Consider the following 12,399-nt stretch of genomic DNA (forward strand, 5'->3'; position numbering starts at 1 on the left):
AGGCGCCCCTGGTGCCCCCGTCTCTTCTCGGTGGCCGTCGGGGCAGGCCCGGGAGAGGCTCACCACCGCCCACCTCTGGGGGGTCTGGACCCGGCTGGCCCGGGGGCCTCAGGAGTGGACGACGTTCTGGCCCTATGGTCGTCTTGGACACCCCGAAAGCATGTTTCTTTCTAAGCCTTGCTTGGCCCTTCTCGCGGCCCCCGGTGTGCTCTCTCTGACCGCTCCCGGGAGAAGCCAGCCCCGCCGGCAGGAGGCACCGGGCGAGCTGGGCACCGGCTTCTGTGCTGCATGCGGGTTGGGCCGATCCCCAGACGGGCAGCTGGAGCGAGAGCCCGGGCACCAGGTGTCTCCCCACTAATGAAGGGAAGCAGGCAGGGCACAAGCACCAGAAGAGCACCAGCGAGAAGACACGCCGAACGTGGCCATGGCGCAGGAAGTGTCCCTCCTGGAACCTTCTCGTGGGAAAGGTCCAGCCCCGCACACGTGGGGAAACGGCTCTGCCGGGGGAAGGCGCAGACGCTCTCTCGGGGCAGCAAAGGGCCCACCCGGGGACCCCAGACCCACCCCGACGGTGAAGTGGGCCTGCAGCCCTAACTCAAGATGGGCTTTAAAGCCTCAAAATCAAAACAGAAGACCAGGAGCCCGGAAGTCCCGGATCTGCCCACGCCCGGGGCTCCAGAGACCCGACCCGGCCTGGGAGGCTGCGCAACCACATCCGAGCCCCACCCGCCCCAAGTGCCCCAGCCCGCCGGGCCTCCTGCAATGAAGACACACACAGCGCTGGGCTCGCAGTTCACAACTTTAATAGAATATTCTAACTAGTCTGTACAAATTGAAAACACTGTATTCAGTTACAAACGTATCATAAGTAAGGCTGAGCAGTCTACAGCCTGGCCACAGCGTGGATGCCCCTGGGGCCAGAGGTCACACACTCGACACCCACATTCCAGCCAAGAACGGGTCGCTCGGAACCCAGGGCTTTTAAGACAAGGTGAATGTGAGGCTGAGAAACGGGAGCTACCGAGAAAGCAAGACATTTTACACACTACGTGGGAAAGCTGTACTCTCCTGCCCGAGCCCCTCCCCGCGAAGCCTGGCAAACCCTGGCTCTGCCCATAGCCCCACCCCACCCCCGTCCTCAGCGCCAAGCGTGGTCCGTGTGTCCCGAGAGCCAGCCCTGGCCCACGGCTGGCGGGAGGGAGGCCTTCTTCCATGCGGGCGGACCAACTCTTGCTCGGGGCACCGGGTCTCTGGTGCCCACAGGGTCTCAGAAATTCGAAGGACAGCTCACGTCCCAAGCCCTCACAAGCGTGAGAGAGAAATAAATACGAGATGAATCACACAAGCTCGCGCCTCAGGCTCAGTGGGCGCCGCGACCCTCACCCCAGCCCCGAGGAAAATAAAGCCAAAGGGCGAGTGGGGTGAGTGCCAACCCCGGCCGGCTCTCCCGAGACAACTGGAAACTGCATGTGGGTTTCTTCCAAAGAAACAGGAATCCCGTCTGATGGCGGGAGGGGTGAACTGGATCTACACGCCTTGGAACTGCGCCCTGGACACGGCCCCCGGCGTCAAGTGATCCGCCCCCACCCCACCGCCCCAGCGGTCTGCGAGGCCCTCCCTAAGGCAGGGCTGGGCGGGTCCACTGAGCTGCGCCCAAGGCCGTAGAGCGTGCTGCTGGAATTAAACCTCCTGTTTCTGAAATGCATCTGAGTTGCCACTGTACAGGTTAAGCAAAATAATAAAGTAAAAGGAGAAGTTAAAGTGAAAATCATGCACTTGAAAACAAGTTAGGCGTAAGCACTTGTCCACACGAGCGAGCGGCGCCTCACTGCTGCTTGCACTCCGAGGGCTGGCTGGGCTCCTTCTGTCAACGAGAGAGAACAAGACTTGTAGAGAACCGAGCAATTCCACCAACCAGGCATCTCCAACCAACAGCGAAAACAAAGACTCAAGTATTCACTCGTTCTTGCTGAAAACACGGCCACTACAAATACACTTTAAAAATAGTAACAAATAAGCAGCTAACTTCCCAGTAACAAGGTCACAGCGGGGCTGCCTCTCTCTGTATAAAGACATTCTAATTCTCAGCAGGAGGGTCTCCGGGTGAGGGAGGTCCTCGGGTGGCAGACAGTAATTAAACGCACAGCAGTGCCCTCGTTCCAAAGCTGGCAGGCGCCTCGGCTCTGGGGTGAGCAGGCGGGGAACAGCGCTGGCTCCCCTCCATCCCCGAGGTGAACAAGGCTGCGGGCGCTGCCTGGAGCACACCTGCCCCCAGGACGGGCCCTGAAGCAAAGCCCCTCCTGCCCTGGCCCGAGGCGCCCCGACAAAGGACGAGAGGCCACCAAGAACTCCACAGCCAGGCCCCAGTCCTCCCAGGAGCCCCCTCGGCTGGGAGTTCCGTCCTTTCAGAGAAGGCGCGAGCGAGACAAGGAGCGGACGCACTTCCGTGTGGTCGGCAGCTGCGTCTCCTGTCGCTGAAGCCCACTTAGCGACCCCATGAATGCTGTGTGGAGGACAAAAGCAGCCTGAGAGACAGGTAACCATTTCACCAGTACTTCTTAGCAAATGAATTTACTCGTCAGTAACCTATGGTCTTGGCTGTGAAGATGACATTACTCTGAATACAACTTGGCACATCTACGGAGTCTTAAGAAAAACCCGCACCACACAGTTCAGAAGAACCATCTGGGATAACACAACTGACACCTTGCATGGAATAAGCTGGGCTACAGGTCATTCCTTGGGAAACCACACCTAAGGGATGAACAAGCTGATGTGTAAAGGGTGCATACAGACAAAACAATAACCTGGGGCCCTGGGCTACGCTCCTTGTTGTAAGTGTAACAGCACAGGGACGAGCTGGGACTTCCAGGTCTGGCCCGGGTCTCGGCCCAGCACTGCCCAGCACTGGGCCAATGGCACCGGCCCATCACACGCTCACCGGAAACACTGCTGAAGAAAGAGCCTGGGCACCAAAACAAATACTCCGACCAGAAATCCTAGTTGAAAGAGACCTAACTCAAACTCTGTCGTCTCAAGGGGAGACCTGGAGGTGGCCCAGACTGTGCCCAGGGGGATCAGACGCCGGCCCCAGACTCGCTGGGGAGGCGCAGAGGTGCCCCAGGACTGGGACAGCACTGGCAGGGGCTGGGGCAGTGGCGTGCAGCCTTTTGTGGACAGGGGAGAAGTGTGTGGGTTTCCATCACTGGATCTGCAGAAAGGAAGGAGGTGGGAGAAGCTGAGGCTGAGGGAGTGGGTGGGACGGTGCCGTGGCCGTGGTATGGCGGGGCGGGCGGCACAGGGCGGCGGGCTTGCTGCTCTACATCCTCTGGGTAAATACATACGCAGGACGTACAGGACGCCATGAATGCAGAGCGGCACGCGGCTTACACTGTGCTGTCTCAGTGACATCACATCTATCTTTAACCAGGAGAAGACATCAATCATCTGTCTGTTGACAACGAACTCCTTCCCTGGGTGCTGAAGACTGCTAGAGGGAAGGGTCCTCGCCAAAACCAAGACCAGGACGGGCTGTTGTGAGGGTGGGAGCCGGGTGGGGACGCTGTGTTTAGACAGGAGGCAGAAGGTGGGGCTTGCCAGGCAGCAGAGGGTTGGGCTGTCACCAGCATCCCACCTCCCGAGGGCCACGTGCAGCCCAGCCTGGCACCAGCCCAGAAGCCTGGAGCCACGCATGTGAGCTTCATCACCGGGACACCACAGTTCCGGCCCGTGACAGAGGGCAGAGCAACACTGCACTAACCCGAGCGCCCTCTGCCCCACGGCAGGAAGCTGTTGGAAGCCCAGTCTCTCATGCTGCCACTCGTCAAGGGACGGGAGTCGGTGCTTCAAAGGCACAAACTAACAGTCAACACCCTGCCTGGTGGGGGCGGGCACTGAAAAGAAGGGCTTGCACTGCTGGTAGCAAGCACACGCCACCACCATGGCCTCAGGGCTGGGGGCCTGAGGCCTGAGCACCTGCCCAACAGCCCATGACACGACCCCCTCCACGGGGCGCCTGACGACACAGGCGAGACGGCACGGCTGTGGTTCTGCCACAGAAGAGTCCTCCTCGTCCAGAGGTTCAGGCTGGACCATTTATGGACGCTTCGCAGTCACGGGCAGGGTGGGGAGCAGTGGGGCTTCAGGCCAAACCAGCCTGGCTGACACGTTCTTCAGACACACAGGGCAGCAGGAATCAGACAGTAAGCAGACACAATTCTAAATGATCAGATCTGACCCTTTAAAACAGAAAAGATCCCAGGTGTACATTCACTTCATCTAATTAAAATGCTTCCTTTAGCCCAAGTCTGCCCACCTGCCCGTTAGTCTTCTAAGAAAGCCAGCCGCCCGAGTAAGACAGGAAGGCGATGGAGATGGACCCGCGAAGGCACGGGGCTCACAGACCCCCAGACCACGGCTCTGCGGTGCAGAGACACAGCTCTGCTCTCCCAGGAGCCGCTCCCACACCGCTGGCCTGCTTAGCTCAACGCGGGCAGCCCCTGCTCTCTCCTAGATGCTGACACTGCCGCCCTGGCTTCTCACAGGCTCTCCTGTTTGCACCCTCCTCCGTTGCCCCACAAAAGCCGACGGTGTCGTACGAGAGGGACTTCGTGACTGGGGCAGAGCTATGAGGACCCATGACCCCCAGAGGGGGACAGGGCGGCTCCTGGGACTTGCAACGCTCACCTGGACCTACAACAGGTCCTTTTCTTACTCGAGCAGTACACTCCTCAGCAACCTTGACAGACTTACTAGCGCTGATGTGAAACCTGGTGCCGGCAGCTTCTGAGAGAGAAGATCCTGGCGCATTCAAGTTACCCCTTTATTATCTATTGGTCTGCGTAGCACCTGAATTTAAAAAGTATAAACAAGCAACAGACACACGTCGAGAAGAATCACAGCAGGCAGCAGACCTCGTCCTGCTGAGGCCAGCATGGCTGGGGGACCTGTGCATCCTGGTCCCAGGGCCCTCTTGTTCTGTCCTCTTCCTGGGTGTGGGGGGTGTGGGGAGGGGGGCGGCAGCCCCATCACCAACAAAGCTTTCACACCAGTTACATCTCTGTTACTTGGTCAGCGACAAACACTGGGCTCAGCAAGTAGGAGCCAGACGTGGTTTCTGTCGGTTTTAAAAGCACACACGACAGACACCTCCACAAAAACACTGCTCTTCAGAAAGCCCTTGTCCAGGCCAGCACGTGCTGAGTGCGCCCGGACGCTCCACCGAGTCACGACAACATGGCATTGCTACAAAGCACAGACCAGAAGTTTGGAAGTTAGGAATGAATGGAATTCCACCTTACCTAGAAACGTATGAATGATTAACAGACAAAAATTACACCTAAATGGGGAAAAAAATTGAAAGGAACTGTCAGCATGAAAGAAAATGAAATGCACAAAATTATACAGGAGGAAAGAGCCACCATTTCTCATGATACAAAGGGCTGCAAAAGTATCGACCTTGAGATGGGAAACCTCAACACCCATCTGTACCTTTAATACCGCAACACTTCTTCCTGATCTTCCTGTGCTTGTACAGACTGTGATGTGACTGCGCCCCCTGAGGAGGTGCACATGGAGGAACAGAAGTGTCACGTCACGACCCCAGGGGACAGGACTAGGGCATTTCGACTGCACGTGGCTGACCCAGGGGCCCTCCTCAGGCACCTCGCCCACTCCCAGCCAACAGAACAGACCGAAGGCTTCACGAAGGCTTACTACTGACATGTCTCTACTTTCTGTTAAGCTATCTGTGATCACTTGGTGAGAATTCTCTAGAAAACCCAGACGTGAGAGGAGACAGAAGGTTTGGCAAGGGGAGAGAGAGGACGGACAACAGGAGGAAACAAGAAATGGGGAACAGAGCAGCCGCTGTCAGTGAGACAAGCGACCAGAGACAGGGCACCTGAGTCCAGCAGTGGACACTGTAACCAGCCATCTCTGCTCTAGAAGCCCCACCGTGAACGTGTGTATCAGCGCCCCCCAAGCGCAGAAGAACAGCCAGATACAGACACCTGGGACCGGGCACGGCGCGGTTCTATTATTACCCAACAGTGAAGGGCGATCCACTCAAGGCAGGGCCCTAGGCTCGCAGCTCAGGAACTGAGCACAGGTGCGCCGTCCATACGGCGACGCCCCAACAGACAGGCTGGCTTTGAAAACATGAACATGCCCGAGCCCACTCCCAGAGCAGTATCTATAAGGCACAGTGAGGATTTAAACCCACCATGAATTCTTCCCCAGAAGGAACTACTGCTGTAAGCATGCATTCATAGGAACATCTGGTGCTATAAAGTGATCAGACCCAGCTACACAACGACAGCTTAGTGCACGGTCCACTTCAGGCACAACGGGGGTAAACAAACAAACAAACAACATCTACTTAAATAGAGATAAAGATTCTACAATGCCAAGTAATGTTAGTATTCTGACAGCCTGTGATACATTTGGTCCTAAGAGTCAGGTGAACTATAAATTTCACGTGAGCAATTACAGCTTCAGGACAGCGTTAGAACAGTTCTGTATTTAAAATATGTGTCAAGTGGCAAAGTCCCTGATGTACGCTCATCTGAGTCCGTAAGTAAAAACTCAAGACAGGCGTAAAATTAATGGGACTGCCCACTCATCCTAATTGGTTGTTTTGTTTTTTGCAAAGCTTCCTAATTTATTTCAAATATCTGAGCTATCGAGACATGTCTTTTGAGTATTCTCAGCCCATGTACAATTGTAAAATTATGCCTACAACTCCATTATCCTATCATTAACAAAACAAAACAAGCCCCCCACCAAGTCCCGTCTCTGTACCTTTTCCAAAAACAAACACACAAAACAAAAAAGTTTATTCATGTTGTCAGTTAAATCATTATCTTAAAAGAATTAAAGTTATGGAATGTAAAGCTGCTCTACTGAACAAGTTTATACAAATAAGATATAGCTTGGGAAGGCAGTTTAGTACTCATACTTAACACTCAAATTATACACCAGGTGTCTAAACAGCTCCTCATCCAAGTATTTTCCTGGTGCATTTTAACTTTCCTAATTAGAGAATGACAGGTACATATTTGTAACACCACTACCTCAAAGTGGGCAACGTGTTTTAAAAGGTCCACAGTGTAGCATACACAGGCGTGGGAAGCCCCAAATAACTAACCTTGGGGTTAATTTCGGCATCGTCCTCATCTTCTCCCTCCTCATCACCTTCTAATTCCTGCATTGAAAGGAGTGAGAGCTAGTTGAACAGACAGGACTTAAGTTCTTGTGGATCCACCAGCCACAAATAAAGCAATACTCTGATTTTGAAGGAAAGCAATTACAATCATTGCTAGCCATACTTCTTTAAATCCCCTCCTTTGGACACTTCTTGTTCTAGCAAATAACCCTGAAATAAACATACTGCTGAAAAAGTGGATTTGGTTTGCTAAATGGTTATTTTCTAAGATGCATTTTCATAAGCCAACTGCAGGGTCAAACTGGACACTGCTACCCATCTGCCGTGTCTTTCCGTAGTATTCAATAGGGCTGAAAGCTTCAAAGGCAGCTTCCCACAAGACGAGTCTAAAGTGGTCCCCTGACTTCATAACCTTCATCCACTCAAACAGAGAAGGCCTAAAGCAACCTCGGGGAATGATGTCTCACGAAAACCATGTCTTACCTCCTCCTCTCCTTCCTCACCTTCTTCAAACTGAAAAGAAAGGAAACAGGTTTTTAGGTTTTGGTTTTTTTTTTTGCGGTACGCGGGCCTCTCACTGTTGTGGCCTCTCCCATTGCGGAGCACAGGCTCCGGACCCGCAGGCTCAGCGGCCATGGCTCACGGGCCCAGCCGCTCCGCAGCACGTGGGATCTTCCCGGACCGGGGCATGAACCTGTGTCCCCTGCATCAGCAGGCAGACTCTCAACCACTGCACCACCAGGGAAGCCCGTTTTTAGGTTTTATAAAGCGTGACCCAGGCAACCTGACCCAGACACAGCCCGTCAAACGCCCACAGGGGTATAGGGCCTAAGGAGAGCGGGAAGTGGCCTGGCCTCTCAGCAGAGGCCAGTCTGCCACCGGCACCTCTGTTCCAAGCCAGGGCCAGAACTGCGGGGCCGCTTGCTCACAAGCCCTGCCATGTTAATAGGATACCAGGTATCCGAAAACCACTCAAAACGAAGACTACGGATGGAGACGGGGTGAAGAAAGGAAACCGTTGGCTTGGGTGTGCGCTGGGTCCAACTGGGAAACTGGCTGATCTAAGCAAACCAGTAGCGTTAATTTTATCACATACTGGACTTTCAATGTCATTTTATAACTCGGACAAGGGGAAATCTTTAATCTGTATTTAGAAATGTAATAAAATCTTGGTGTGTAATCTTTAAAATAAGTCAGAAAAAGTGTGCATGGGAGAAACTCCAACAGTGTAGCTGAATGAACGTCTCAATTCAATGTCTTGTGTGTCCAAAGACACTGCTGGCCAGGCTCTCAGCCAAGTCCCGAATATCAGACTGCTGTCAAAAGCCAAACAGAACGAAATACCCCTCGTCCCTGGTGGCTGCATTGACACAGACACATGAAGGTTCAGCAAGCTTTCTCTTATAACCCTTTCTTCTTGGAGCCCCCGCCCCCCCCACTCGTCAGCAACGACTCAAAGGGAACTCAGAAGAGCGCAGTGCAGGCAGGGCCTGGTGCGCTCGGCCTGGGATCTGACCGTGTCTTGGCACCTTTTCCTCCAGGCCTCTGACAAAGAAGACCTTTCAGTGTCTTGCAGTCGACAAGACTCTCACTGCAGCATTTCAGGTCGCACTGGAACCAGTCTCACACAGGCTCAAGTGCCCATTTTCTGAGGTTCTAAGGCCATCATTTCACCCTGGCCCCGTCTTCTGAGCGAGCTCTGTGCGGGCATCTCACGCTCAGGCAGAGCAGAGGCTCCACAGTGGGGTGTGCAGCCCGTGGGACGAGTGAGGTGACCCACGTTGAGTGTGGAAGACGAAACCAGGACTCCTCCTCCGCCCACTTCACCCCATAACGATGCCCAGTGTCCACATCGTCCCTAGCGTGTCTGATGTCAGTGCACTCATCTCTGTCCCAGTACCACCGAGCCTCCTCTGCCAGGAGCCTGAGGAGCAGCTGGAGTGACGACCACCAGCCCCGGTCCAAGCGTGGGAACCGGCAGAGCTGGGGCTGCAGCAGACGCAGGCTGACGTGAGCCCCTGGACCACACTGCGCACCTGCGGTGCCTGCACCTGCGGTACCTGCACCAAAGGCATTATGAATGAGCATGGACACGGATGTTACAGGCAAACACACTGTATTGCTCACCAGGAGTTGCTATGCTGCCTATACTATAAATAAATATATATGAGCTGCTAATTAAGTTTTTAAACTGACGGGTGTATGATCAAAAAAGCTTGAGACCACTGGTCTAGAGCTGAGTTTCCCATTGTGTGTAGCCACTCGATCTTTTTTGGTCAAATTAGATAAATGCAAACCCTGGTTCCCCAGCCGCCAAGGGACGCACCTTCCATCTCCCAGCGTCACGTGGTGCCAGTCCTGCTGCAGCAGATGCGGCAGAGCACAGCTCCCTCATCACAGAAGGTGCGCTGGACAGCGCTGGTCCAGAATTTGCTGCATAACCAGCATTTCCTAAAACTTAAGTCTGAGCAACTACCTGAGCGCTAAGATGACCCCAAACTGCGCTGTGCTGTGTGTGTCCGTGTTCCCGGATTCCCACAAGTACCTCCCAGCCCGGGGATGGACAGGCCGCACCTGAGCAGCTCACCAGTGTCAGGCGATGTAGCCAGTACGCCCTGGGCTGGCCCACTCCCGCTGCGTGGGGGCCTTCAGCACAAAGGAGGGCACGAAGCAGCTCGGACCTGTCCAGCAGCCACAACAGACCTCGCCAGAAAGGAACCTCAGAGCACTCAACACAAGGGAGCAAACAGCACCTGAGCACACTTCCAGCAACACGCCACAGGACAGACCTTTATCTCCACACAACAAGAGGGCTCGTGGCAAACGGGCCTTGGTCACGATGGAGAACCATTTCAGGTGACAGCCCGGGGCAGCTGGCCAGGCTGTGCTCAGGGGTCCTGCTCCCAAGTTCTGACTGTGGGAGGGCGAGTTCCTTCAAGCAGAGGGGAAGGTGGCCTGCGCAGCCGGGCTGTTTTTCTGTGGAGTGTGGGGTTCTATTTCTTTGGGGTCGATAATGCCACATGCCAGCACGACTCGGCTCTGCTGGCCGTCGCTTGGTGAACAGGAGTTTCCTCGTGTTCAGAAGTCACCCAAAGCCACAGACCTCGTGTGCAGCAGCGAACCCCTGGGTCCTTAGAGGACATTCGGAAACAAGTCACTGGCCGGGCCCACGCGGGCGTGTGGTGCTCAGATGCCTCAGAGAGACCTGCTTCTCCTGCCTCTGCCATCTCCCTGCCCAGTCTATTTCCTCCAAACTCCAGAGGGCAGTGCCCCGTGGACCTGGTGGAGGATGTCATGAAAATCTCGGCTGGGCTTCCCAAGCCAGCACCCGCTCTGACCCCAGCGGCTCCCACAGGCCACCTACGTTGTCGTCGTCCTCTATGGCCTCCCCCGTGAAGTAGAGCACGGCGCGCGGCACGATCCGCTCACGGAAGAAGTGTCCAATCTCAAAGTCGGAGGCTAACGTGAATTCGGAGTCTTCATCCTGAGGGGAAAAGCGAAGTGCTAACTTGCTTCAGTGGGGTAAACATCACATTCCCTTGCCCATGCCTGACCCCCCACTTCCAGTGACTCGGCTTATAACGCACCCAGTGCGGGCACTGCTGGGTGACAGGCATCTCTGAGGTTAGGCCGCATTAAAGGAACCCTTGCAGCCAAATGGCAGGAAAGCGTAGGGCCCAGAGCCACATGTGCGCGGGGGTGAGGCTCAAGGAGACGCCTGCCCTCAGGTCCACCCGCGGCACGCGCGCTGCTATCCCACCCCCACGGTGCAGGGAATACAAATTCACCCTTGGTTTTTAGGCAGTAAGAACAGATTAAAAAGAAAGTAGCAAACTACTCAGGAAATAAGGACCTTAACAGCAAAACAACATATTTTTTTGATAATGACACACAACTTACCAGTGATTCTCCATCCCCTGATGCTAGAAAAAAAGACAGAACACATCTGCATTACATCGACAACCAAAGCCTTCTAAGGCCCACACAGGAAGCTCAGCTGACAAATAAAATGGAACAGCTCACTAGAAATTGCCTAAGCGTTGTGCCTCCCCTTGGCCGGCTCCCCACTCCCCCGCCTGCTGCAGGCTGAAGCTGTGGCCCCAGCACCGCTAGGCCCCCTTCCCTCTCCCCACCCCCAATCAAGGGCCAAAGGCCGGTACCCAGTAATGCTCACAGGCCCAGCTGGAGAAGGCCACTTTCAGAAGAGAATTTACAGACGTTTAAAGCATCAGCAGATGGAAAGGTGAACCGGCTGCCCAGACTGTGGCCGTTCAGGGCATTTTTGTTTTAAGCGGAGTTTTAACCCGTGTCCTACAAAACTACAAGCGACGCTTCGGTAGAGAAACAGGAAGCACTTTAAGGCTGTAAGTCCTCAGTGCGACCGAGGCGCTGCATCTCAGCTAGGCGGAAGCTGCATCCCTGCTTGCTTGCGAAGGGGAAGGAGAAGGTAGTGAGGAGCCGCTCCTCCCGCAAACACTGCAGCACGCAGGGCGACGTCACTCACCGACACCCACGGCAGAGGCCCGCGCTCCACACAAAAGGTGAGCTGAGATCCGGTTCCAGCACCCACGGCCCTACAGACCTCGGTGCCGAACTACAGCCCAACACGGAACCAGGAAGACACAGCCTTAAAACCACGCTCAGTGAAGCCCAGTGGCGCTTCGCCAGGCGTCGCGTCCCCTTTGCCGGGCTCACCCTGCCTTTGTGTCTTCCCTGTCGCCCCTCTGCTGCAAGGTCTGTCTCCGTGGCCAGCACAGACAGGGGCACGCGCCATCTCAGCCACGGCGGAGCGGGTGCTGGTGTGAGCACCCCTCCCCGTGGGCGGTGGGGGGCCCGAGCCTCGGCGTGTGAGAGCCCCACCTGCTGTTTAAGATGCAGGCTCGGGGCCTCTGGACTCGGGGGCGGCAACAGTCACAGCAGGGACTTCCTCACCTGACCTCTGGGCCAGTTTGTAGGAGTAAAGCCAAACAGGTTGCTGGACTAGCCATCTTTTACTTCCTTCATTTCAAAAAGCATTTCAGCAGTTTGGGTTTTTTTCCTTGACCACTCCATCACCCCTCCCCCACTGTCATCCTCTATTCCTTTTCACAGAGCATATCACTTGATATTATGTTTATTCAATTACTTTAAAAATAGTGATATACCATAAAATTCACCCACTTTAAGTATACAATCCAATGACTTCTCATACATTTTTAGACTTGTGCAACCACAATACAGTTTTAGAACCCCCA

At 54.8% G+C, this 12,399-nt stretch overlaps 1 protein-coding gene across 4 annotated transcripts in view; it reads right to left on the bottom strand.

Moving 5' to 3' along the window:
- Nucleotides 1–786: 786 nt before the first annotated feature.
- The window catches only part of NAP1L4 (nucleosome assembly protein 1 like 4), a 63,672-nt gene continuing 52,059 nt past the window's right edge, over nucleotides 787–12,399 (bottom strand). For 3 of the 4 annotated variants that reach the window (XM_030833185.2, XM_030833186.3, XM_060302775.2), the window contains exons 11-15: nucleotides 11,066–11,088; nucleotides 10,530–10,649; nucleotides 7,649–7,678; nucleotides 7,148–7,204; nucleotides 787–1,864 (exon numbers count right to left, since the gene is read on the bottom strand). In XM_030833185.2, the coding sequence (XP_030689045.1) occupies nucleotides 1,826–1,864; nucleotides 7,148–7,204; nucleotides 7,649–7,678; nucleotides 10,530–10,649; nucleotides 11,066–11,088 (269 nt within the window). In that variant the 3' untranslated portion in view covers nucleotides 787–1,825. Of the gene's footprint in view, nucleotides 1,865–5,300; nucleotides 5,339–7,147; nucleotides 7,205–7,648; nucleotides 7,679–10,529; nucleotides 10,650–11,065; nucleotides 11,089–12,399 lie in introns of all 4 variants that reach the window. The other variant, XM_030833187.2, reaches the window with a different exon arrangement.

The sequence above is a fragment of the Globicephala melas genome, chromosome 8 (genome assembly GCF_963455315.2).
Source record: "Globicephala melas chromosome 8, mGloMel1.2, whole genome shotgun sequence".
Taxonomy (NCBI): domain Eukaryota; kingdom Metazoa; phylum Chordata; class Mammalia; order Artiodactyla; family Delphinidae; genus Globicephala; species Globicephala melas.